We start from the raw sequence: 23,250 nt of genomic DNA, 5'->3' as shown, positions 1-23,250 counted from the left end.
TGATACGCAGGATGCAACAGGCTCTGGGAGCTGAACAAGCGACGGACAAACAAACGGACAAAAGCCTATTAGCTGGCTTTCATTTTGCTTCTAGGCCTCCAAGGCCAAGCCATCTAGTGGCAAATATCTAATTCTTACTACTTGTACGACGAGCATTTGCAAATTGTTGCCTCTATATCGACAGCCTCGTCTGTTGGTTGGTTACCTGTTGGTTCATACTTTCAACCTACGCCACACTCCGGAGTCTCCCTCGCTGACTTGTGATTAGGCGGAGTTTAGATCTGACGATTTGTGGCGGATAAACGGTATCATTTCTCAAAAGTAATCATACCAGACCTGTAACACTTCCCCCATAGGTTGAATTATCTCCGCGGATATTTCTAGGCATTCGCTTCTTCCTGCAATCCCTTAACTCCGCATCTACGTCAGGGAGCAATAGCGAAATAGCGAGCAAAGAGAGACAGTAAAGGGCAGCAAGCAAAAGCGACTGTAACAATGCCAGAAAAGTGCAAGTCAATGCTCAAAATGGCACCGATCAGTATGCATGGATCTGCTATCAACAGCTCCAGGTGCTACTTTGAGACGCAGCATTGACCAACAGCGCAGGGAAGCAGTTCCAATTGGCTTGTTGGAAGTGAATGATGATTTCATGGGATCCTCCTCCAATCAAGGGACGCTGCCAATAGAGAAGAGATTCAAGCAATCATTGTCTGCATTTGGCACCCAATTAAGAACTTGGCAGGCAGCGAGTTGCGGGACTTGGGTCCCCATTAATATGGGTACTGCAAGATTCGTGCGTACGATATTCGGTCCTTTGATCCCGTATATAATGAGACAAGAGGCTTTAGTTGTAAATCACCAACGTGCTCATTTATTGCCAGGGATACATGCCGCTGAGGAGCATCTTGTGCAATGATATACGTATTTTTATTATGCTGAGCCAAGATGAAAGTGAAGAGAAGCAAAACTAGGTAGGTAGCTATTCCAGCTCACTAGAGGACCATCCGGCCTAGAAGCACCATGGAACTAAATAAACATGATCAAATGTATAAATAGAGTGAATGGACGGATAAAGACAAATTCCTGAGGCACACTGGGGGATATCTGAGATGAATTACGGAGTACGAGCCCCACCTATCCTTCCTTCCAACATCCCTTGCAGGCCGGCTTGCTCGTCGACTGGAGTTGGCGATCCTGCGACAACGACTAGCGCAGCGCCTTTTTGCAGAGCTGCAGATCAGCCTTTCGACTGCCATCCCCCATCCCGCAGCAACGAATGAAGACCATTGACCAATTCCGGCCATTGCAAAGAGGGCTTCGGCACTTGCGCAGCGGGTGGTGGGAGGAGGGAGGAGGGTGGCGGTTGCTAGCGAGTCGCTGCTGCACGGCATCGTCTTGTACATGCCTACCTACGAAATGCAATGCAACGGCTTATATCCCGTACTCCGCGATCCTACACTTACAGTACTTGAATATCTAGCTGCCTACGGCATCCTTTTCGATGCAATCCCATCAAATAGGTGCTGTACTGTTACCAATACTAATACATATTGCCAAAGCAGTAAGGAGGTGCCTATCCTCTTACATCCTTCCATGTCACTGCTTGAGTCGTGCTACAGTTGGTGCGCCCTTGAATATTGCTCAAGAGCCAATCATTCGCATATCACACTCTGCGTCCCACTGTTGGTAGATGGCACATCGAACTGCCGTGCCCGCTGCATTTAGATATTACTGATAGCGATGGCGCTCTACACGTTTGCAAGCAAATAATTCTTCCGTCTCACGGTACTAAATTAGCATGCCCAGGCACTGCAATTTACTGCAATTTATTCTGGGGATCCAAGGCCACCCTTCTAGCGTGCACAGAGCTTCTAGAATGATTTTGCTGGGGACGTGCCGAGGCTCGCAATGACGGACAGGGTTACATGTCTGCAACGGACGAGTCAAGAACCAAGACCCCTCAAGCTCGCAATTGATTCAATGGAACGTCAGCACCCAGTCGCAACCTCTGTGCTGTATAGCATGTACCTACAACACACATATATGCTGTAAGGCCTCGTTGTTCTCCGACTCGCCTAAATGATTCGGCGAATGCAACTCTGGTTTACAAAGATATTCTCCTCCTTTTCCTGTCTTTTTTTTTTTCAAGCTTTGGATGGCCAATCATGCTGGATTAGATTATCAGTCCATGCAAAGTCCGCCTTTTCGGCCGTACTTTTTAGCATCAACCTTAGCTGCCAGCCGATCGCGTCATCGCGGGCACAAAGTTCTGCTTGCCCATCAAAGTCTTGTCGCACCGCCACGACTAAGACATACCAAATGCCATGCGCAGCACTAAGCCGCCACAGCATTAAAAGGGTTCATCTCGCTTTTTATTGTTGCTGAAAGTACCTAATCTACGTATGGACATGGTAATATGGTGTTAAATACATCGTAGTGTACACCCAGACTTGCGCGTGGCGGCTAGGGACTGGGGGGGGTTCAGCATTGTCCAAGTATCGTCGTATTTAGGAGCATTCCAAACCTCCCAGCCCTACTGATAGAGAGGGGGGCGAAAAAAGGGGGGGTGTGGGAGTTCAAGGGTGTGCAGCAATTTTGCATGGCTTGCACGGTGTGCTGTAGGCACCAGACAAGGCAGAGGCAGAGAAAACAAGGCCAGAGATGCAAGGCTCGGTGACCAAAGCAGAGGCGAATAGCACCGAAAATGCGACGTTTGTGGTTATCACAGTCGCAGGCGAGGGTAGTGCGTGGCTCAAACCCGGATCGTTTTATCGCCTGAGCGTTCCGTGCCATGCCGCTCCAGCACCAGAGCCGCTTTTACGATTGCGGAATACGACGTCGATGCTACCGTTGCTCCTCTTGCTCTCGCTTTTTGTCGTTCTCGCCTCCATGGGCATATACAGAAGAGGAGCCCGGCCTTTTCTACTTCGCGACAGAGATACAAAGATCCCCTGCAGTAGTACCACCCAGATCCAGCGTCAAGCGCGCTTGTGCGTGCTTTGTATCCAAGCATGCGTGATGTGGTGTTCTGTATCGGTACATGGCACTAAGGCAGCCTCTTAGTGCACTGCAACGCGCGAGACAACCTCCAGCCAACATGCAATGCAGCCTGCAGCATGCAGCATGCACTTGCACTCTGCGAGCTTTAGCGTCGAGGAGGAGCGCGATGGAGCGTTTCCCCCTTGCTGGCTGAGAAGGATCACGTCGTACAAGTACGGATACAAAGCAGCAGACAATGCCTCCCATGCAGTCCAGCGGCTCTCGCAGGTCCAGAGAGAGCCAGCTCGTTGATCGCTTAGCTGGTGACGGCACCGACTTGCAGGGATCCCTTCGTCAGTGCCGCGTTCTGGACAATGAGCAAAAGGCCACGGCGAGTTCAGCCCGCGACAAGGTGCCACCGCAATCCCTGCCAACTGACTCTCCAAGTCGCATCTCACTTGACTAAAACTAAACATCAAACTGGTTCTGCGCCCAGAGTTGCAGCCCCAGATATTGCACCTCCTTGCAGGTGGCTTTTCGATGGAGTCGTTTGCGTTGCCGTGAACAGGTACAAGTGTAGGCTGTGCACATGAATTTTTCTCTTATATACATCACTCCATTTATCTTGAACAATGTTACACTCTTTCTTTCGACGTGCTCCACCTGGGTACAGTAGCATCAGCTTTTGCCATCTTATCCATAATCAATCACAAGTAAATGCCATTACTCAAGATATCAGTGCATTGATACTAGTAGTAGTACTAACTGGAAGCATCAGGCGGTACAAGTTCAAGGTTCCTACAGCAGCAGTTCTCCTTCCACGCTACGTACCCGCTAGCTCCGACTTTTTGGTGCAGCTTCTGACCGCCTGCCAGCCCGCAAAATCGTAAATCCTATTACTAATGCCCAGAACCTCCGACGAGTTTAGACGCCTCTCGACAATCTCCAACCTTGCCTCCACAAACACCCCCCTCACTCTCGCCAAAAGGCCCTGTCAGTCATCGTCTCTCTAAACTAAACAGTCGGTCGATCGCCCCCGCGTCAGACCCCGAGATTTTTCCTTCAGCACGTTTCTTCTTGTTTGATAGTGACAAACGCCGCTATAAACTATAAACGCAACGCTTCTACACGCCTGCCCTCTAGCCCTCGCAAATACCCAGGTGCTATCAAGCTTCATCCATCAGGCTCCAGACAAGATGGCTGCTGCGGCTCTGGACAATGCCAACCCCATCATTCTGAGCGCCTCGCAGCTCCCAACCCGGCACAGGCGGTCCGCTCCGCGCAAGGGCCCCGACTGCAGATACTCGGACCTGATCCTCTCCAAGCCGTCGTACATGTCTCGGCCCTTTTTGCAAGACGACGATGCCCAGTATCAGCATGATACAGCGGCGGCTGTGGCGTGGTCCCGCTTCGGTTCCGGCGCAGGAGGTGCAGATGACAATCTCTCGGCCGAGGCTATCGACGAGCAGGAGATCTACGGTATGATTGCGACCTCCAAACACATTACACCCTTTTCAAGCTTGGCTCTCCGCCATATCCTTCCTTCGTCCTTCCTCTTCTCCTTCCTAGCTACTTTCTCTTCATCCATGCGCCCAACAGTGGCTGTTCGGCGTTTCAAAGTGAGCCCCGGTGTGGCCTCCCCCTGGCATGCCAGACCCGTTTTGTACATGTCATGCCACTCTCAATGTCTGGGGGATTTGCACTACTGCAGTTGCTTATTTCGTCGAAAAGAGACGGTCACGAGCAAGAGGAATTCACAGAGACAAAATCGGCGGTTGTTTTTCGATTGTTGCGTCTTTGTATACCTAAACCGTTCCATATCGAATTCATTCGGCACCATATCACCCTGGTAACGTTTGACATCAATACTAACCTTCACTTACAGATCTTATTTCCAACATCACGGACCCTGAACACCCTGTTTCCTTGGGCCAGCTATCTGTCATCAATCTTCCCGATATTCACATTACTCCCTCTCCGGCTCTCGGCGTGCCAAGCCCAAACACCATCGTGCAGGTCACTGTTGAACTAACCCCTACCGTCACCCACTGCTCCCTCGCTACCGTGCTTGGACTTGGTGTTAGAGTCCGGCTGGAGCAGGTCCTGCCCCCGAATTACCGCGTTGAAGTTATCTGCAAGGAAAACAGCCATAGCCAGGATGATCAGGTGAACAAGCAGCTTAGCGACAAGGAGCGTGTTGCGGCGGCTCTGGAGAATGACTCGCTAAAGAGCGTCTTGGACAAGATGCTAGAGTCTTGCATAGATAATTAAGTCGCCCAATTTCGGAAAGCCCACCAGCCAAGATTTCTCTACGCCACGCATTGGCTAAAAACGTGGATGCTCGTGCTCGTCTGTACTTGTACCTCAGCTTATCCCCTGCGCTCTTGGCTCGTGACACTACGTCAACAGCCAACACATGGCTTTTAGTTGATATTACCAGGGTCTATAAGCTAAATCTTCACGGAGCCAAAACGTCAGCATCATCCAAGAGGGCAACCGGAAAGCTTTGACCACGTTGAGAGACCCTCCATGCAGCGCGGGTGCAGAGTGTGGTTGAAAATCGCTGCCTAGAAGTAGCAACTCGATATCGTTACGGCTACTGCTACTCTACGGCGCCCGATGGAGTAAGACATCACGCTCGCCAACATTAGCCGTCGCCAAAACGGGAGTTTAACGAATAAACTGCATGCGAGTAAACCTGGAGAGAGCGGAAATGCGCACCCCCACCCCAAAGGCGCTCCTACTTGGAAATGCGATTCTCAATGATTCCATACAATGAATCATGTCGGCTTTTTCTTGTTATTAGCGAGAGTTGATAGAGCTTGGCCAAACTTTTTGAAGCTACCTTGCGTGGTCATGGTGCACAAATTACGCCTCTTTGCTGTTGACTCATCAGGCAGTATAGTAACTGTACTTCTACAGGTACAAGTACACACTACATCAGCTGCTATGATAGAATACCCAGAACGTCACCTCTCTTCTCTTACAGGACGGTACTATGAGTACCAGGGATAGTAATATGGGGGGCCTGGCGCAACTGAGCCTCTTTCAGTAAATGTGGGTTTTTCACCTTGCTTCTGTCTATGGAATAGGGCTTGGACATGTACCGCACGAATTCGGATCCGAAGAATTCTCCGCCGCCGGCAAAGACGAGCAAGTTTTGTATATACCGCGGACGGCAGTTCAATCAGCCCAGATGGTAACCCATTGTAACCTTGGGACTAAAAGTGAGCGATAACGAAGGCGCGCAAGGATCTGGCTAAGATCTGAGGACGACGCCGAAAGCATCGGATCAGCCTGGTAATCTAGAAGCCAGGGCTGCCATTGGCTTACTGCGGCTTATGACTGTGCTTCCGGAGGATTGCTGCTGCTGGGCCTGCGTAAACGAGCGCTTCCTTGCTGGAAACCAGGATCGTGGGATATTTGCCGCAAATCGCCGATTGAATATGCAATCAGGCCGACAACGCGCGTACTTATGATTACTTGAATGTTATGGACTAGTATTGCCTCATCAAAGTTGTCCTCTCCTATACTATCTAAGCAACAGTGAGACGCAATCTTGTCAGTGTTGATCGTAAACTAAACCAGTCAAGCCACTAAGCAGACCCAGGGCTCTGACTTTAAAACCCGACGGGAAGTTCAAGTTGACTCGTCATTTCAAGTCAAGTCATGCCATGTCTTTCCAGCAGCCAGACAGGAAAAAGAAGAGAAACAAGCGTTCCATTTATTGGCGTCAGCATACGAGCCACTTTTGGCCTCGTGAAAATCCTACAAAAGGGGGTCCAACGTACTGCAGGCAATGCTGGAAATGTAAAAAGGAGCTGTTGTTGGCTCTTGTCCTCAGCCTATTGACCCTGCCATGCATTCCTATTCTTGGTCCAACGTTTGCTCTTCTAAATTCGTCCTTCCGGGATGTGCTTCCCTCCCACCTTTGTGCAAATACCATTACTGGAACTAGGTACCACCCCCCCCTTCTTCGAAAGGATTTTAGCGCTGCTGCAATTTGTTCCCTATTCTTGCGCTGCCTGTTCCTTCTTTGGTGTAGCTGCGTTTTATAGTAGCTTTTTTTTTCTTTTGCGTCAAGGTTATGCGAGTTTATTACGTCGTGGGCTGCTGACTCGCAAATTAATCAGCCCATCTTTTTTTTTCTTCTTCTTCTCTTCATTGTCTAGGTACAGTATCGAGGAGGTGATGTTACAGTAGGAATAGTAGATGCATATCAGTATCCGTTTTCCCGTCAAAGGAATGTGGGGGAAAAAGAAATGGATCAAGGCTAAGAGAGAAAACAAAGTTGCGTACATATACGAAGCACCTACTTCTTACGAGGGTTGCATACAAGCTTTTCTTTTCGTGGCAGATGGTTCCTCTTTTTTTTTTCTCAGTCTATCGAGAGCTGATCGTCGGCACTTGTCCTATATGCTCCGTAGTCTTTTTCTCTTCTTCTTTCCAAACTCTTTTTAAACCGAATTGAACATGGGGAGTCTTGTTAGTTCCTTAAGGGGGGGTGTATAGACAGGCAAAGACAGACTTGCGATAGTACTGCAGCATGGGCCATTCTTCCACCAATCATGAGCGGGTTAGATTCACAGCCTCACTACAGACGGGAGACATTTGTCTCCAATGGTGCCTTTTTGATGTCTTTATTAAATTGATATCTAGATTTTGCGCTTTGCCAACGTATGTACTACTTTAGGAGCGTTTGCCGCTCAATTCCGTATCTTTTTTGTTTCTTCCTTTGTATTTTTTGTCTCAGCCTTGTTGTTGGCTCCTAGCTCAGCCCCAATCTCCTTACTCAAAATATACAACGACATAGTAGCATAAACAGCGTACATGTATCAAAAAAAACACATGTGGTAGTATTAGTATAGATATGGCCAGCTTAGATGTCGCCGAGCATTCCACTCTCCATCAGGCTTTGATAGAATTCCGGTTCCAAGAATGTCTTGACGCTGACGTCTTCACTTAAACCCTTTCGCCGTCTGGTCTTGAGCACAAAGTCTCTGGCTGTAGCCTGCGCCGCGGCAGGTTGAAGCGGCCTCGTAACCTGGTCTCTATCAAGCGGATCACCGGGTATGATGCTCCAGCTATCGAATACCAAGCTGACCATGGAACCACCCTGAGTCTTGATTCGCAAATCTGTTTCAAAACCAAAACTGTCAATGACAGGAATGAGGCCATTGACACGATAGAGAGGTGTGCCAGCAACAGGGCCATCGGATAGGACGTGGCCTCGGCGCCGTGCAAGCACATTGTAAACCTCCATGTAAGAGTCCTCTGGGCCAGTGACAGAGACGCTGTAAACAGGCTCCATGAGACGCGGAGAGGCCATCAGGAAGGACGAATAGCATGCTCTTCGGGAAGTGGGAATGATTTGGCCACCACCGCGGAAGATGGCCTCGTTGGCTAATACCACATCCGTAACTTTGAATTTGGTATTGCGGATGGCTATAGAAAGATTATCAGCAAATATTGATCGATTGATACAACTTGGGACTGATGCTGAAAGGGAGTGTTAAACACATACGTTCTTCACAGAGGGGGCCTTCACGAGTAGCCCAACTGAAGCCTTGCCTTATAGATTCTTTGACTGTAGTCAAAAGTTTCTTGTCGACCTGGTACGAGGAAAGCAATCATTAGCAAAACGTTTGAGAACCAAAAAAAAAAAAAAAAAAAAAAAAAAATGGTGGCTCTCTGCGGTGGAGATTCCACATCTACTTACTTCGGTAGGTAAAGTATCGTCCTGAAGAATGTTTGGCCCCATCTCATCAGGACCAAAAGCCCAAATACTTCTTGCCGCCAACTTATCCCAGCCATGGTTGTCTTCGAAAAACTTGGCCGTCTTCCGTATCGGATCACGTATTCTCACGGCACCGGTCTCGATGTCGTTAGAAATACCCTTCTCCAGCTGCTCTGCTACCATGGTAATTTTGTTCTTCTTGTTTGGCGTGATGGCGTAACACTTTGTTGCTGAAGTTTCTACTACCGTTTCGCAGAATCTTGTTACTGGATCTGATATTTTGATATCCATATCGGCATACAGCTTCCGTAAATCGTGCAGAACGCAGTCCATGTAAAGCTCTCCGGTTCCCAAGACGACGTGTTCACCAGATTCTTCCACTTTTGTGTTGATAAGGGGGTATGACTTTTGGATTTTGCGGAGGCCGTCAAGCATTTTTGGAAGTTCGGAAGGATTAATGGGCTCGACAGCCACTTTCAGGACAGATTCGGTAAAATGAGTAATGGGTCTGAAGATGAAGGCATCCTCGTCATCTTCCAGCTTGGATGGTACGACTGTCGCGGTCTTAACGATGGAGTTGTCAATGCCTCCCAATAATACCAAGTTACCCGCTGGGACACCGTCCGTAGGGATGTTGTACCTTGTCTCTGCGATGAATACTTCGCCGATGGAGGCTGTCGTCATGTCTTCTTCGTCATCAAGAGAATATCCTTCGCCAAGGACTCTCACAGTTGCGCCCGGTCGAGCAGTGCCGCTCAGAACACGACCGAAAGAGTAGAAGCTTTTCGCATCAGAGGTATTGAAGAGTTTTGAGACATGAACCACCAGGGGCCCATCCTGGTTGCATGTCTGCATCGAAGTTGCCACCTTTGTGTCCAAAGGTCCAGTGTAGTAGCGCTCGAGTAGTCGTTGTGCTCCATCAGCTGGGGAAGGAATGTGCTTGACAACCATGTCGACAAAACCGGTTGAAGGACCAAAGAATTGTTCGCATACCAACTTCAGGATGACATTGGCATCGGCTTTGTACTGTGAGGGCTTCAGTTCGATGCCAAGCGAAGACAGGACTAGTCTCAGCTGTTCCGGGCTGTCGCTAATGGCATGTGTAAAGATTTTGTAGATGGGTTCGAGAACGAAGTGAACAAATGACCTTGCTGATCTGTCTTCTGCCGGTTTGCGAGTGAAGTTTCGCTTCTTTGGGTTGTAATAAACGTCTCCCCACAATCGCCTAGCAAACTCTTCTGCGTTGATATCGCCAAAGGTGTCCGTGTACATCTTGGCAAAAGAGGGCAGTGTGAAGCACCATCCCATATCTGTGCAGGCGAACAGAACATTGCCTTTCTCAGGGCTCAGTCGCTTTGAAGCCGCCTTGGTCGGGACGGTGTTGGCAATGACGGTGTTGACTTCCTCTACAACGTGCTTGAGCTTGAAGTAAGCATCCTTTGGTGGGAGCTTCAACTCCAGAATCAGGCGATCCATCTTGTTGATGATGAGTGTCAAGGGAATATCTTCCAGCACGGCATGCTTGATGATTTGCTCTGTATTTATCTGGACGCCCTCAACCACGTCGACAACCAGACATACACCATCCACTAGCCTAAATGCTGCTGCCACTTCATCTACAAAGTTGACATGGCCAGGGGTATCAACGATGTGAAGCAGGTGCGATTTTCCCTTTGTGCTCTGCAGGACGAGGCTCATCGGCGCAGCCTTGATGGAGATTCCTCGCTCTCTCTCCAACACGTGTACGTCGGTGTATCGCAGCGCCTCGTCACGCTTCTTGCCGACTCTTCGATCAAGCCTGTCAGTGATGTCATGAGTCTCCAAGACAAGCATGTCCATGAAGGCAGTTTTTCCGTGATGTAAGTGGCCGGCCAGCGCAATGTTCCTTGTTTGTTCGGGAAAGTTCATTAGATCGGCCATGAACTCGCGGTCGAAAAACACGGGCGGCAAGTCAACCTCTTCGATGTTGAACTTCTTCTGCTCGATCGGCGCAATGATGGGCTGTGTTAAAGGCTGTGCATCCACCTCTTCCACGCGCGTCTCGACTTCGGCACCGTACACCTGCTCAGCGGTGGGGTAGTATTGTTTGTCTTCGTGAAGGATGACGGCATTCGAAGGTCCATCTGCCCAAGGTTCAGTCAGCTTTTTGGTCTCTTCTACCGCTCTCTCTGTAAACCAAACCAAGCTTACCATCAAGCTCCATGAGCTCTTGCCCAGTCACACTGGGTGCCTCCTCTTGCTCGTCATCGTATGCATAGTCAGCCGCCTCATCTCCAGCCTCGGACGCTTCTTCGGACTCGACCTCTTCGCCGACGAAGTTTCCGAACCTAGGATGAGCTTGTTAGGAGCGAATTCATGTTGAGCTGCATGTGCGATGGGGGTAGAAGCTCACTCATCATAGAGGTCATCCATTATGCCGCCAAGATTATCCAAATTACAAGGTCAATGGCGGGCGACAAACTTGAATGCTCAAGACACGGGTATCGTCGCAAGTCGCGTGTACTTGCGATACCGACCGCCTGCCTCGCACTAAAACGGGTCCCCAGCAACTTTTTTGCTGCAAAAGCTTGAAGAGCTTATCACGTGACGATTGCAAGGCTGAGCGAATCTTATCTTATCGCGATCGCGGGTGGAGCCACTTGGGTCGTTTTCGGATTAAAATAATCCCACTTCCGGACCCATCAAGACCTCTGTCCGATATCGTGAGCATCTGGTTCCTGAAAGGCACCAAGGTTAATCGCTGTGGGTCTTGCTTTTAGAGGCAACATGTACTGGGTACCAGGACCAGCAGCCTCGCATTGCTCTGATTATAATACTACCTACTACTTGATGTGCCTCAGGTTGGCTTGGCTGAGTCAATCAGTAAGATTAATCTTACACATGTGCATGTACTAATAGTATTTGGTGATTACAATAATCAAAATTATCCCTGTGACGAGCGACGTTGTGCTATCGGAAGGATCTGAAGTTTACGGATACGGATACGGGAGGCTAGCGCAATCGCATCCATGTGTATTGCGATGAGATGAATGCGACAAGCACCTACCTAGTATATTTCCATTGTGATACCGAATTTACATGAATTGGGCATAGGAGGTGAGATTTATCAGCAGCTCTCATTATCCAGCAGGCAGCTGAGCTGAGCTACGTAGTCTATACTTGCATGTTCTAAAATCCATGCTTCAAGTCTACTGATAGAAGCTGCTGTAAATCTAATATGGCATGAACTGACTTACTGCCCAACATGGCAATTGCAGTGTGGAGCGGTGAAGCTACGTGAATACAGCTGCAGTCTGCCTAAAAGTTAGCACATGTGGCGCGTTCAACTCTTTTGCATGTACCTAGTACCTTGGCGGGGTCCCAAGAGCCGACCGTAGGCCAAAAAAATGTGCCCCTCTCCGCCGTCACTCGGCATCAGGAACCCAGAATCAGGGCCCTGAATGCTTCCATTGGTACCTAGCTCACGGCTCGCGTTTTTGCAAGATCCAACCACTCCAGGTCGCATTCGCAATCAAGTGTTCCAGCCTCAACCCTGCGACATTTTCAGACCCTCGTCCACACCCATTTCCGCATCAGGATCAACCAATTGCACCACCATCGCGTCCAAATCCCCAATTACGCCACCTTGCTGCTGCTAATCTAATCTGTTGGGCAGCACCACTAGTGGTACATATATATACCCCTTGGACCTCTCCATCTTTCTTACTCTCTTACCTCTCCATACCTAATCCACCCCTTTTCTTCATTCCTCTTCTTTCCATCCTCTCAGTCTTCCAAACAACACCGTCAAGATGTCTGGCCTTCCTCCCGTTTACATCGTCTCTGCCGCCAGAACCCCCGTTGGTTCTTTCTTGGGGTAAGAAACTGCTGCTACTCTCTGACTCGTACGATCTTGGTGCTAAGAACCCGTTGCAGCTCTCTGTCCGGCCTGACTGCCACCCAGCTCGGTTCTGCCGCTATCAAGGGTTTGTCTATTCCCTCCTTGATGCCTGCTGCTTGTATCCGAATCTAACAGCCGCTTAGGAGCCGTTGAGCGCTCTGGCATCAAGCCCGAAGATGTCGAAGAGGTCTTCTTTGGCAATGTCCTCTCTGCCAAGTAAGCCGAATTTCAGGTCCTTCGAACCACGACTCGATCAAACATGGATGCTCATACATATTCTTCTTCTAGCTTGGGTCAGGCTCCTGCTCGTCAGGCCGCCCTCGGCGCTGGCCTCTCCAAGAACGTCATTACCACCACTGTCAACAAAGTCTGCGCTTCATCCCTAAAGGCGGTCATTATCGGTGCCCAAAACATCATGCTTGGCATCAACGACATTGTGGTTGCTGCCGGCTCTGAGTCCATGTCCAACACTCCCCACTACCTGCCCAACATGCGCACCGGCGCCAAGTACGGTGACCAGACTCTCGTCGAGGGTGTCCTGAAGGACGGTCTCATCGATTCCTTCAAGAAGGAGCACATGGGTCTTCAGGCCGAGCTCTGCGCTGATGAGCACAAGCTCAGCCGCGAGGCCCAGGACGAATATGCCATCAACACCTACAAGAAGGCTCAGGCTGCCACCGAGGCCGGCCTCTTCAAGGAGATTGTTCCTGTCGAGGTTCCTGGCGGCCGTGGCAAGCCTAATGTCACCATTGACCGAGACGACGAGGTCAAGAACCTCAACGAGGCCAAGCTCAAGGCTATACGCCCGGCTTTCAAGACTGACGGCACCGGTACCGTCACTGCCCCCAACGCCGCTCCCTTGAACGACGGTGCTGCCGCTGTCGTTCTGGTCTCCGAGCGTAAGCTCAAGGAGCTCGGCCTCAAGCCCATTGCCAAGATACTCGGCTGGGGTGACGCAGAGCGCGAGTCTGAGCGATTCACCATTGCTCCCGCTGCTGCCATCCCCAAGGCCATCAAGCATGCTGGTCTGACCGCCGATGATATCGATTACTACGAGATCAACGAGGCCTTCTCCGTCGTTGCCCTCGCCAACATTCAGCTCCTCAACCTCAACCCTGAGAAGGTCAACGTCTATGGCGGCTCAGTTGCCATCGGCCACCCTCTGGGTGCCTCCGGTGCCCGTATCCTCTCTACCCTGACCTCAGTTCTGGCAGAGAAGAAGGGCAAGATTGGCGTTGCCGGTATCTGCAACGGCGGCGGTGGTGCCTCTGCCCTGGTCATCGAGAACCTGCAGTGACTGCCCACCTCTGAACCAGCCTCTCATCCAGAGGCATCAAAATTATAAGAAAACAAAATACCATTATGAATATATGAGCTGAATAATAAAAGCGAGATAGAAGAGCTTGGAGGAAGCATATACATTTAGGGACCAGCGATATATACTGCCATACATAAAAGAAGGCTGAGCCATAGTTGGATAATAGGCTAGGGATATAAAATATAATAAAAAGTAACATTTAATCTTAAACATGAGCAATTCTAAAGGCGTTCGAAGAAGCAGCCCCCTCTTAGATCACGATACGTTTCCATTTTTTGAATGAACCGGCTTAAAACAAGTTCAGCAGCCTTGGTCAGTCTCATAACACCTTTACTGAAACAACAAATCGCATCGTCTTAGTCTTAATCCTCGTCAATTCAAGCTATAGTACTGCATAGAGCTACTAGAGGGTAAAAGGAAATCCCCAATATCCGTACCTGGGGATTGGAAAAAACAATCAAAAGCAAAACGTAAAATACAGAAACTAGCACTCCCATATAGAAAAGAATGAGAGAAAGAGAGAGAAACAAAGTACGCTGCAAGATATACTACCAGCACGCAGCCTACCCTCCCTTTTACCACCTACTCCGCGTCGAATATCAATTCCATTAGAACTTCGTGCCAGTTAAGTTTTCTGTTCAAATAATTTTTTTTTGTGCTCGCATCGTATGCTGTACTTTTTGTCCCCAAAGTTGGAAAGGTGTCCCCTTTTTTTTTTCTCCCTTTTCGTTTACTGAAGTCGCAGCCAACTTGGGGGAGGGGGGATATAATGTATAAATCAAAAAGCGTAACCCAATTCCGCTCGAAGCATGCCAAATATGATTCTCTTTCTCTGGATGAAAAAGAGAATGGGAGGGGAAAAAAAAGACGTCAAAAACAGAAGATTGGAAAAAAGGGTTGGTTGTCCAAATCCCTGTCCACATCTTCATTAGAACCGGTCAGAAAGATTTCCAAATCCCTGTCCACGTCCTCATTAGAACCGGCCAGAGAGATTTCCTAATCCATGTCCACGTCCTCATTAGAACCAGCTGGAGGGATTCCCTCGTCCATCCACCTGCGGAAATTTCCATTGAGCTCTTGAACTTCCTCGGGGCTCATATCTTTGGCCCAGACTGGGTTATGCACCATCTTCTCAAGAAGCTTTCGTTCACGGAAACTGCTCGTAGCCTTGGTGAGCTTCTCGCGATGTTCGCGTTGCTCTTTGGTCCTTGGAGCCTGGTCGTAAACGAAGTATTCGGAGGTGCCGGGAGCCCAAATCATTTTGGAGCTCTTGAGACAGATACTGACTGTAAGGCTCTCTTTGTATGATACCGGCTTAGGGATGCCATCCTCATCGTTGTCAGACTCCCCAGATGGTAGGTTGCGAGTGAGAACCACCTTCTTCATCTTCGATCGAGCAACACCCTCGGTAGGTTCGACACGAATGAAAGAAGAGATATAATATTGCCACCTCTCACGGAGTTGCATCTCATCCATGTAGAAAGTGGTCTCGTCCCGCTGGAGCCATCGGACGGTGGCTTCTGACTTCTGAGGGAACTAGATTCAAGAGTTAGCCGCTGTAGAGGGGACAGAAAAAGTAACTAAAATCCGTAAACTTACCCAGCAGACAACAAACAGATCACCATCCTTAACACACTTCTCTGCAAATTTTCTGGCGCTAATCTCAGTCTGATAACTAGTCTCTTCTTTTTTCTCGGCTCAGCAGATACTGCTGAATGAGATCTGGTGTCTTCTCTTTAGCGTCCAGACTCTTGCAGGTCAGAGCCAGACGACAAAGCGTCTTGAGCAGATCTTGAATAGTGTACAGCTTCCAGCCGTTTTTCAAATAATAGTGCCGCATGACATCTTGGTATCGGTTTTCATCAATTTCTCCTGTAATATAGTCCTCGATAAGCTCCAGAGTCTTGGGCCAAAATTTAGAAGGCTCTTCGTTGGGATCAAAGAATGTCATGTGGTTCTCTGTAAAACCTAGATCTCTAGCAGGCTTAGGCTTGTTGAGTCGATCAATCGCAAAAGCAACAGCGTCTTTGCTGTCCTTGATATCCAGGAGTCGAGAGTAGACTGTTTGGAAGATGCTGAAGAAAACAAACATGGTCTGGTTGCAGAAAAAGTTGTACCACGGGCGAGTGAAGAAGCCGTCGGCTTTGAGCTCTCCATCAGCATCAAGGAGAGCATTATCGCTGTCACCAACGACCACTGGCTTAGGAATAGTAGGCATCCATCGCTCATTCGATACCTCAGTGACAGCGGCGTCGTCATTAACATCGGCCATCTCTTCTTCGTTGGCAGATCCAACTTCAGGAGTGGTCTCTTTGCTGCCAGAGGCCGCGCTGTCCTCTTTCTGGTTTCGTGGTTTGCTGCCGTTTCGGCCAGGGTCGAGGACCCCTCTAAGGAGATCGCCCTTCTTTCCATTGCGGCGACTGCGGCCGTTGGTCAATTCAGCCGGCGTCTGGTCTTCAATCTCCTCTTCGCCAGATTCGGGTTGCATCTTTGGGACTCTCTCCTGGACGATGTCCTCTGAGAGATCAAAAAAGGCCGGGACGAACGTCTCAAAAAAGTCCAAGATGCGTTCCTTCTCTTGGCCGCTGTGCTGACCATTATGCATGCTATAGAGCATCATGAGGCGCAAAAGATCGAGAACAACGTCCTTGTCCTTGAAATCCCAAACAAATTGGTGACGAGGCGCCTTCCCCTTTAGAATGCGCTCGCGACGTTGCTCCTCGTGCTTGGTCTTGATGACATCTACCAGATGCTTCGCCGTCAGATTTCTCTTGTCCGTTGACTTGACGAGGATGCCCATGTGATCCAAACTCTTGAGGTGCATGTTATGCGTTTGAGCGTGCCACACTTTTTCCCATTCTCGCTGAGAGAACCGCCACTCTTCATCCTTTTGTTTCATGCGAGCCAAGAGTACGGGTATCACATCAAATGGATGCGTGTACATGTCATTGACAACGTCGATGCCGCGCTCTCCATAAATCTTCTTGCAAATGCGCTTGAATATGGAAGTGCTTTGGCCGGCAAGAGCAGAGGGCATGTGGAACGCCTCTCTTTCAGATGGCGACATTGCAAGCATCTGCTGAGCAATAGGCTCCAGGAGTTGAATGCATTTCAGATTGGCTTCAATGTTAAAATCGTAATCATGGCGCTCCTCTTCGATGCGGTGAAGGCCCTCTTCAAACTGATTTTTGCGATGAGCAACAAATCCGGAATCCTCGCTGGCCCAAGTCGGGTGCGAAGCCCACTCGTCGTTTAGAACCGAGTTGCAGAGCTCATCGCGGCCACTGCAAGGCTTGAGTCGTTCCTATGGTGAAGCACTTGTTAGCCAATGATGAAATGAGTAAAAATTTGGAATTTATGTTGATTACTTACCCTCTTTGGGAGGAGCCTGTAGCTAGGCCCGTAGCCACGACAATTGCTCAAAGAGACCTTCTCTAGCGGCGGCGCTGGTCTATTATCGATAACCACATCTTGAGAGTCGACGCCGACAAAGGCTTTCCAAAAAGTCATCAGCTCTGGGTTTGCGCTGATGAAAAGAGCACCTTTGTGGTATAAAGTGTTCTTGTCAATGATATTTTGGCTAAAAAGGTTGCAGAGTTTGAGAAACTCGTTCATCGCAGACCGATTGCTAAGGAACTTCTTAACCCTCTCAAAGAAGGCAATTTCCTCCTGGTTTGATGTAGCGGGAGAGCGAGGAGGATAAGGCTCAGGCATGACAGGCGTAAGGGTAGGCTCGATGGAACCAGCGTCTCCGCTGCCTCTGGCATGGCTCAGCTTCGGTCGCTTGCTACCGTTCAAAGTTTGAGGAGGAATTCGGGTCGCAACGGGAGGTTCTGGGAGAAGAGCACCAGGAGTAGGGGTCTGCTTGTCAGTGCGTGGCCGCTTCTTGGTATCTTTGCCTGCGCTGACTGGTGGCGCAAAGCTTCCCAAAGGAGGCATCTTCTGTCCATCTCTCAGTCCTGGCTGAGGGGTGTGTGCAGATCCAGCAGCGGTGCCATCTTCTGGGCGGCCTGGCGGTGCTCTGGCTTGGCCCGCAGACTCTGGCAAAAACTGCTTAAAGTCCTCTAAGAGATCAGGTGCCGAGTTGAAGAGAGTAGTCACTTGAGCATAGACATCTTGTATCGGCTTTTGTTCTCTTTGGTAAGTCTGTAGAATTTCGAGAAACTGTTTATAGATCTCAGGCTTATCCTGGAAGCGGTTCTTTCAGATGGATTATTAGTCAACAGCTCAGATAGACACCTCAACGGTGGGTGCTTACCTTGATTTTGTTTACATAGCTGATAGCGTGGTTAAACTCAACAGGGCCACGACGTTCCATATTTGCTGGGTTAGCCGCACCGCCATTGGCTGCACCAGGGCCAGATGTAGGCAATGGAGTGTGGGCATTCCTTGCATTTGGTCCGCTAGGCGGGCCTGCATTTCCCTGCATCTGGGAAGGATTGCGTTGCTGGTGACTTCCTGGACCTTCAAACGCGCCGCTTTGGGTTGCTGCCTGGACAAACAGATTTGCGCCATTCTGCACTGGAGTACTAAAGGTAGCCTCTGGGCTCTCAATATTGTGCTGAGGCCTTTGTTGCCATTGGTTTCCGCGCTCAGGAAATAATGGCTGGCCGCCTCCAACAGCAAGTCCATGTCCTTCAGGCTGTGGTCCCCGTCCAGCGATAGACTGGACTGTAGTTCCCATGGGGGTAGTGACTCGGATAGTATTCGGGTCATTGCCGGCTCCGCACTCAATTCTATATCCAGGAGGCAAAAACGTATTGAAGCCTTGGATCAGATTTGGGTGACCAGCGAACAGCTCAGAAACACGGTTAATAACACCGGGTGTATCAATACTAAGTGTATGTCAGCGTCTGAGAGTTACAGAAATGCCTATGATTTGCATACGCCTGGCTTTTGAAATCTTTCATAATGTCGAGGAATCTGTTGTAAACGTCAGGTTGGTCGTGAAATTGCACCTTGACTTGGTCGAGATAGGTGAGAGCATCCTAAACGATCAGAAATATCAGCGACTGAGCAACGGAAGCATCAAGATAAAATAGATTCAACGGCACATGAAAATGATGGTAGAAGCCCCAGAGCCTAGTGTCATCGCGACAGGCCAAGATTAAACGCTCGCCGCCAGCAACGAAAGCAGTGACTACTTCCCGTGTCCCAGCTGGAAAATCGAAGAAAGCCATGGTTTGAAGCCCCACGGGATCAACGACACTGGCCAGTGGACGGCCGGATGGCAGTGTGATGGCCATTGCGGGATACTGTTGTAGCTGATCCATCTTCGCGCTCGATTTGGGCTCGCGTTCAGGCTTGTGTAACAGCAGCGCCAGAAAGGAAGTGGTGTGTTTATGCAGCCGTTACAGCGCATCCATATGCGATTGCTAGGCGGGGGCGGGTAGGCAGCAGAGGCAAAGGAGGAAGAAAAAGAAAATGGGCGTTCCTCTATCCAGAAAAGACGGAGGGAGGCAAACGAGCTTGATACTGATAAAAAGAGGGGAAGAAATATGCGAGCACCCAAGAGTGAATCACATCTGAAAGCCGTTTGTTTATCTCCCAAGCGGCTGGCTGCCACTCCAAAGCCACCTGCAGGCTGCAAGGCCATTCACTTGACTTTGCGTTCACTCTACTCAAACAACGGGAGGGGGGGAAAAAAAGGTATAAACTCAAACATGTATGCAGAAGAAAAATGCAGCCACTCACATTCAGAATAGGCTGCTGACCCTGAGTGATGCCACCGGGAATCTGGTGCCCACCAGGAGCCACGCCAACCATCGACGCATTCTGTTGGCCTCCGCGTCCTCCCTCTGGTTGGTGTTGCGGCTGTAAAGGCCCACCAAAGATACCGCCGCCCGGCGCCGCCTGGGAGCCGTTGGGAGGTGGTTGTGTATGAGAAATCGATGCGAACATCTGGTGTTGCCCGTTGGCACCGCCCGGTCCGCCATGCTGCATCGGCCGTCCATGCTCGCCCTGCAAAGGCCCGCCAAAGTTACCCAGCGGTCCCGACGGAGCGCCGAGCGGAATGGGCGGCGCGTTGCCATTATGATTCGCGAGCAGCCCTCCGGGACTGTGTATAGCACCGGAGATCCGCGAGGCCACCGGCTGGTGAATGGGAATTGAGCCGGCGCTGCTCTGGTGCGGTGCCGGCGGGTAACGCTCGCTGTCTCGTTCTCGCTCGCGCTCTCTGTCTCGTTCTTGGTCGCGGCGAGCCATTTCTTCGTGCTGTTGGATGGCGCGATGTCGTTCATCCATATCGCGATCTCGGTCGTACGGCGCGCTGCCGCCGTGGCCGTGTAGATTCTGGCTGTTCATGCTGATCTGCCGACAAGGATTTTAATTAGCAAAATTCGAAACGAGAGAGAGCTGAAGGCGATGTCTAGCAGAAGAAGGCAGTATTTACGTGCTCTCTCTTGGAGAACCACGTCGGCGAACAGTAACAGCAATCTGTTAATGTCTGCCCGTCCACACCTCACAGCCGGCTCAGGAGATTGTTCGGCTAGATCTCTTTTGTCGCGCGAAAGCAGAAGAAAGAAACGACTTACAGCTTATGGGCACAGCTGAGCCGATGTGCTCTTACATGGAAGCTCAAGCCCCAAGACACGATTCGATCAAAAGATAGACACGGCGATAGCAAACAACAAACAAATCTCTGGAGGGCACACAATTTTGTACCGGTGCAAACCTGGGTAGCTCCGAATTCAAAGGGTGACGAGATCTGACAGCCATCGCCTGGGCGTGCCGCGGAGGCTTCTGCATCACGTGCTGATAAGCTCTTTGGAGCGGAATTCATTGCTAGCAGAAGGTTTTTAGCTCTGTTTGAAGGCGCGGATCATCGTTGTTCCCTTATCATCATCTGGCACAGCGGAATTCGGCGTCGCATGATATCATGGGGCGTGCAAATAAGCTGCCAGACCACTAGAGGACCCTGGAGGGACTTTCCAGTTGATTGTTTCCCAGTGTTTAGTTCGTGCATACGGCCAGTTTCGGATTATTAATATCGATCGAAATAGTTTCTTTAGGAAATCAGATCATGTTGCTGTACTCTCACTCAAGGTTTAGTGTAAATTGGACATGCTTCCTTTTATCTTGTCTCAAATACCACGCAATATCTGCCCGCTAATGTGCTCTAGGCGTGTTACTATTTCAGGTAGTAGTAGACCTTGGTACGTCAATACATAGAAGTGAAGAGAAAGGCTGTAGCAAGCTTAGTAGGCAGCACCCTGAAACAACTTGAAGTAAAATCTCTCGCGCAAACTCGGCATCTTGACTCGGTCCAGAACCACGGGGCGCCAAGCGCTATCATTTCGGATTAACAGTGGCCAGTTCCTAATTTATCAGCAGTAACTTTCAACTCTTGAGCGGCCCCGCCAGTGTAGCTGAATAGACTAAACTTAACCCAAAACACTTTTCCGGCAACTACCTAAAGGACCTTGATGAATCATTCCTCCTCCCCAATAACCATCATCGCGCCATAGCACTCTCTCTCGTTTTTCTTTCATCTCCAGCCATGGACTTCAACAGCTCTTCTCCCTTCCCGGAGGGAGTCATCTCCTTCCTGGACACCGACTTGTATAAGCTGACGATGCAATGTGCCGTCTTCAAGTTCTTCAAGGACGTTCCTGTGACCTATGCTTTCACCAACAGAACCCCCGACAAGAAGCTCTCCCGAGCTGCTTTCAAATGGCTAGAGGAGCAAATCCGCAGTATGTGCTTTTTTTGTTCTCCGAAGCAGTGTTGCGCAATGCCAGTTGTCGAGCGTCTGTTGCGTGTATACTGACGTAACCTAACAGAGCTCGGCAACATTTCCCTGTCTGACGAGGAGTATCGATTCTTGCAGGAGCACTGCAAGTATCTAACTTCGGACTATCTCGAATTCCTCAAGGACTTTCGCCTGCGGCCCCGGGAGCAGGTTCTCACGACATTTACCCCCGTTGGAGACGACACAGGCTCTGACTCGGATGTTGGCGACGTCCACATGGAGATCAAGGGCACCTGGTCCGACACGATTCTCTATGAGATTCCTATATTAGCGCTTACTTCTGAGGCTTACTTTCGCTTCATCGACACAGACTGGAACTACGAAGGACAAGAAGAAAAGGCATTTGAGAAGGGTCTACGCCTTCTTGAAGCCGGATGCACCACTTCCGAATTCGGCACCCGAAGACGCCGTGACTACCATACCCAGGCACTAGTATTTCGCGGATTGGTCAAGGCATCAAAGGAGGCGGCTGCAAAGGGTTTCCCTGGAAAGCTGACTGGCACGAGCAATGTGCACTTGGCCATGCGCTTCGGCATCCCACCTGTTGGTACCGTAGCCCATGAGTGGTTTATGGGAATAGCTGCCATCACCAACGACTATACCAAGGCAACTGAAGAGGCTCTTCGTCACTGGGTCAGCTCTTTCGGCCCCAACTTGACCATTGCTCTGACAGACACCTTTGGCACACAAGAATTCCTCAGGGCCTTTAGCCTGCCCATCCGTCCGGTCGATGGCGGCTTCAGCCCCGAAGTCTTCCAGAAGGCTGATGGGAGCATGAAGACGTATGCTGAGATGTTTGCCGGAGTACGACAAGATTCCGGAGATCCCGCCGAATACGTCAAGCTACTGCGCGATTACTACGATGCTCAAGGCATCAAGGATAAGAAGACGCTTGTGTTTTCCGACTCGTTGAACATCGATAGCTGTTTGGAGTATCTTCAAATTTCGCAAAAGTACGGCTTTCAACCATCTTTTGGTGTCGGCACCTTCTTAACAAACGATTTCACGCACCTTACGACTGGAACCAAGTCAGTGCCACTGAATATTGTCATTAAGCTCAGCTCAGCTGCTGGTCGGCCAGCTGTCAAAATCAGGTTAGTTTTTGTTCCTCAGCTATGCGAAATGACTCGGAGACTTACTTTCAACAGTGACAATTCTGGAAAGAATACTGGTGACAAGGAGACGGTTCAAAAAGTCAAGCAGCAGATTGGCTATGTTGAGCGGGAATGGAAGGATGGCGACGAGACTGCACGATGGGGCAGGGAGGAAGATGTCAAAGCATAAAACGGGGTTTTAAGGGCACACCATTCAACCAACTCTACATCTAGAGCGGCGGCAGGTTTGTTTTTTTTAGCTACAAGATAAGATTGCGCACGTCTTGTTAGTCTCCCGGAAACGCTTTTCAGCTACAGCCCATATTCGTTATATACCCTATAAAGATAGACAGACACATGGGCCACTGCCAATGATAATACACGCTATGCCCATGAGCTACAGGTATACCCGTGGACTTGAAATCGTACATGTAAAATTTCTGCGACGAGTCTGAACAAGAACCAGCATCCATAAACCATCTCAGCGACTGC

The 23,250-nt window shown here is 49.8% G+C and overlaps 7 protein-coding genes across 7 annotated transcripts; 4 read left to right on the top strand and 3 right to left on the bottom strand.

Annotated features, from left to right (window-relative positions):
• Window positions 1-3,244: 3,244 nt before the first annotated feature.
• Window positions 3,245-3,445, top strand: TrAtP1_006685 (uncharacterized protein; the record flags this gene model as incomplete). The annotated part of the gene is made up of 1 exon (XM_066113226.1): window positions 3,245-3,445. The coding sequence occupies one exon, from the start codon at window positions 3,245-3,247 to the stop codon at window positions 3,443-3,445; it is 201 nt and encodes a 66-aa protein (XP_065969312.1).
• Window positions 3,446-4,175: 730 nt separating this feature from the next.
• On the top strand, window positions 4,176-5,250 carry TrAtP1_006684 (uncharacterized protein; the record flags this gene model as incomplete). Its single annotated transcript, XM_014082474.2, has 2 exons — window positions 4,176-4,458; window positions 4,865-5,250. 2 exons carry the CDS (start codon window positions 4,176-4,178, stop codon window positions 5,248-5,250), a joined length of 669 nt encoding a protein of 222 aa, XP_013937949.1.
• A 1,390-nt stretch (window positions 5,251-6,640) lies between these two features.
• TrAtP1_006683 (uncharacterized protein) lies at window positions 6,641-11,236 on the bottom strand. Its single transcript, XM_014082475.2, has 5 exons — window positions 11,109-11,236; window positions 10,907-11,043; window positions 8,699-10,839; window positions 8,504-8,591; window positions 6,641-8,424 (listed from the first exon to the last, which is right to left on the bottom strand). The coding sequence occupies exons 1-5, from the start codon at window positions 11,126-11,128 to the stop codon at window positions 7,859-7,861; spliced, it is 2,952 nt and encodes a 983-aa protein (XP_013937950.1). The 5' UTR covers window positions 11,129-11,236; the 3' UTR covers window positions 6,641-7,858.
• A 911-nt stretch (window positions 11,237-12,147) lies between these two features.
• TrAtP1_006682 (uncharacterized protein) lies at window positions 12,148-14,121 on the top strand. The gene is made up of 4 exons (XM_014082476.2): window positions 12,148-12,572; window positions 12,632-12,681; window positions 12,740-12,812; window positions 12,885-14,121. Exons 1-4 carry the CDS (start codon window positions 12,508-12,510, stop codon window positions 13,891-13,893), a joined length of 1,197 nt encoding a protein of 398 aa, XP_013937951.1. The 5' UTR covers window positions 12,148-12,507; the 3' UTR covers window positions 13,894-14,121.
• Window positions 14,122-14,910: 789 nt separating this feature from the next.
• Window positions 14,911-15,390, bottom strand: TrAtP1_006681 (uncharacterized protein; the record flags this gene model as incomplete). Its single annotated transcript, XM_066113225.1, has 1 exon — window positions 14,911-15,390. One exon carries the CDS (start codon window positions 15,388-15,390, stop codon window positions 14,911-14,913), a length of 480 nt encoding a protein of 159 aa, XP_065969311.1.
• A 199-nt stretch (window positions 15,391-15,589) lies between these two features.
• On the bottom strand, window positions 15,590-20,217 carry TrAtP1_006680 (uncharacterized protein; the record flags this gene model as incomplete). Its single annotated transcript, XM_014082477.2, has 5 exons — window positions 15,590-17,218; window positions 17,287-18,114; window positions 18,173-18,749; window positions 18,802-18,902; window positions 19,609-20,217. 5 exons carry the CDS (start codon window positions 20,215-20,217, stop codon window positions 15,590-15,592), a joined length of 3,744 nt encoding a protein of 1,247 aa, XP_013937952.2.
• A 907-nt stretch (window positions 20,218-21,124) lies between these two features.
• TrAtP1_006679 (uncharacterized protein) lies at window positions 21,125-23,154 on the top strand. Its single transcript, XM_014082478.2, has 3 exons — window positions 21,125-21,608; window positions 21,696-22,758; window positions 22,813-23,154. The coding sequence occupies exons 1-3, from the start codon at window positions 21,413-21,415 to the stop codon at window positions 22,946-22,948; spliced, it is 1,395 nt and encodes a 464-aa protein (XP_013937953.2). The 5' UTR covers window positions 21,125-21,412; the 3' UTR covers window positions 22,949-23,154.
• Window positions 23,155-23,250: the final 96 nt, after the last annotated feature.

Source organism: Trichoderma atroviride, chromosome 3 (genome assembly GCF_020647795.1).
Source record: "Trichoderma atroviride chromosome 3, complete sequence".
NCBI lineage: Eukaryota > Fungi > Ascomycota > Sordariomycetes > Hypocreales > Hypocreaceae > Trichoderma > Trichoderma atroviride.
This window is presented reverse-complemented; position numbering and strand designations above follow the sequence as displayed.

Bases quoted from the DNA above. Each gene is read 5' to 3' on its own strand.
- TrAtP1_006682 (XM_014082476.2), top strand. From the start codon at position 12,508: ATGTCTGGCCTTCCTCCCGTTTACATCGTCTCTGCCGCCAGAACCCCC. The intron at 12,573-12,631 runs GTAAGAAACTGC...AACCCGTTGCAG, and splicing joins CCCGTTGGTTCTTTCTTGGG to CTCTCTGTCCGGCCTGACTG. The intron at 12,813-12,884 runs GTAAGCCGAATT...TTCTTCTTCTAG, and splicing joins GGCAATGTCCTCTCTGCCAA to CTTGGGTCAGGCTCCTGCTC.
- TrAtP1_006683 (XM_014082475.2), bottom strand. From the start codon at position 11,128: ATGGATGACCTCTATGATGA. The intron at 10,840-10,906 runs GTAAGCTTGGTT...AACCTTGGGCAG, and splicing joins AGAGCTCATGGAGCTTGATG to ATGGACCTTCGAATGCCGTC. The intron at 8,425-8,503 runs GTATGTGTTTAA...ATCTTTCTATAG, and splicing joins AGGCCCCCTCTGTGAAGAAC to CCATCCGCAATACCAAATTC.
- TrAtP1_006679 (XM_014082478.2), top strand. From the start codon at position 21,413: ATGGACTTCAACAGCTCTTCTCCCTTCCCGGAGGGAGTCATCTCCTTC. The intron at 21,609-21,695 runs GTATGTGCTTTT...GTAACCTAACAG, and splicing joins GCTAGAGGAGCAAATCCGCA to AGCTCGGCAACATTTCCCTG. The intron at 22,759-22,812 runs GTTAGTTTTTGT...TACTTTCAACAG, and splicing joins CGGCCAGCTGTCAAAATCAG to TGACAATTCTGGAAAGAATA.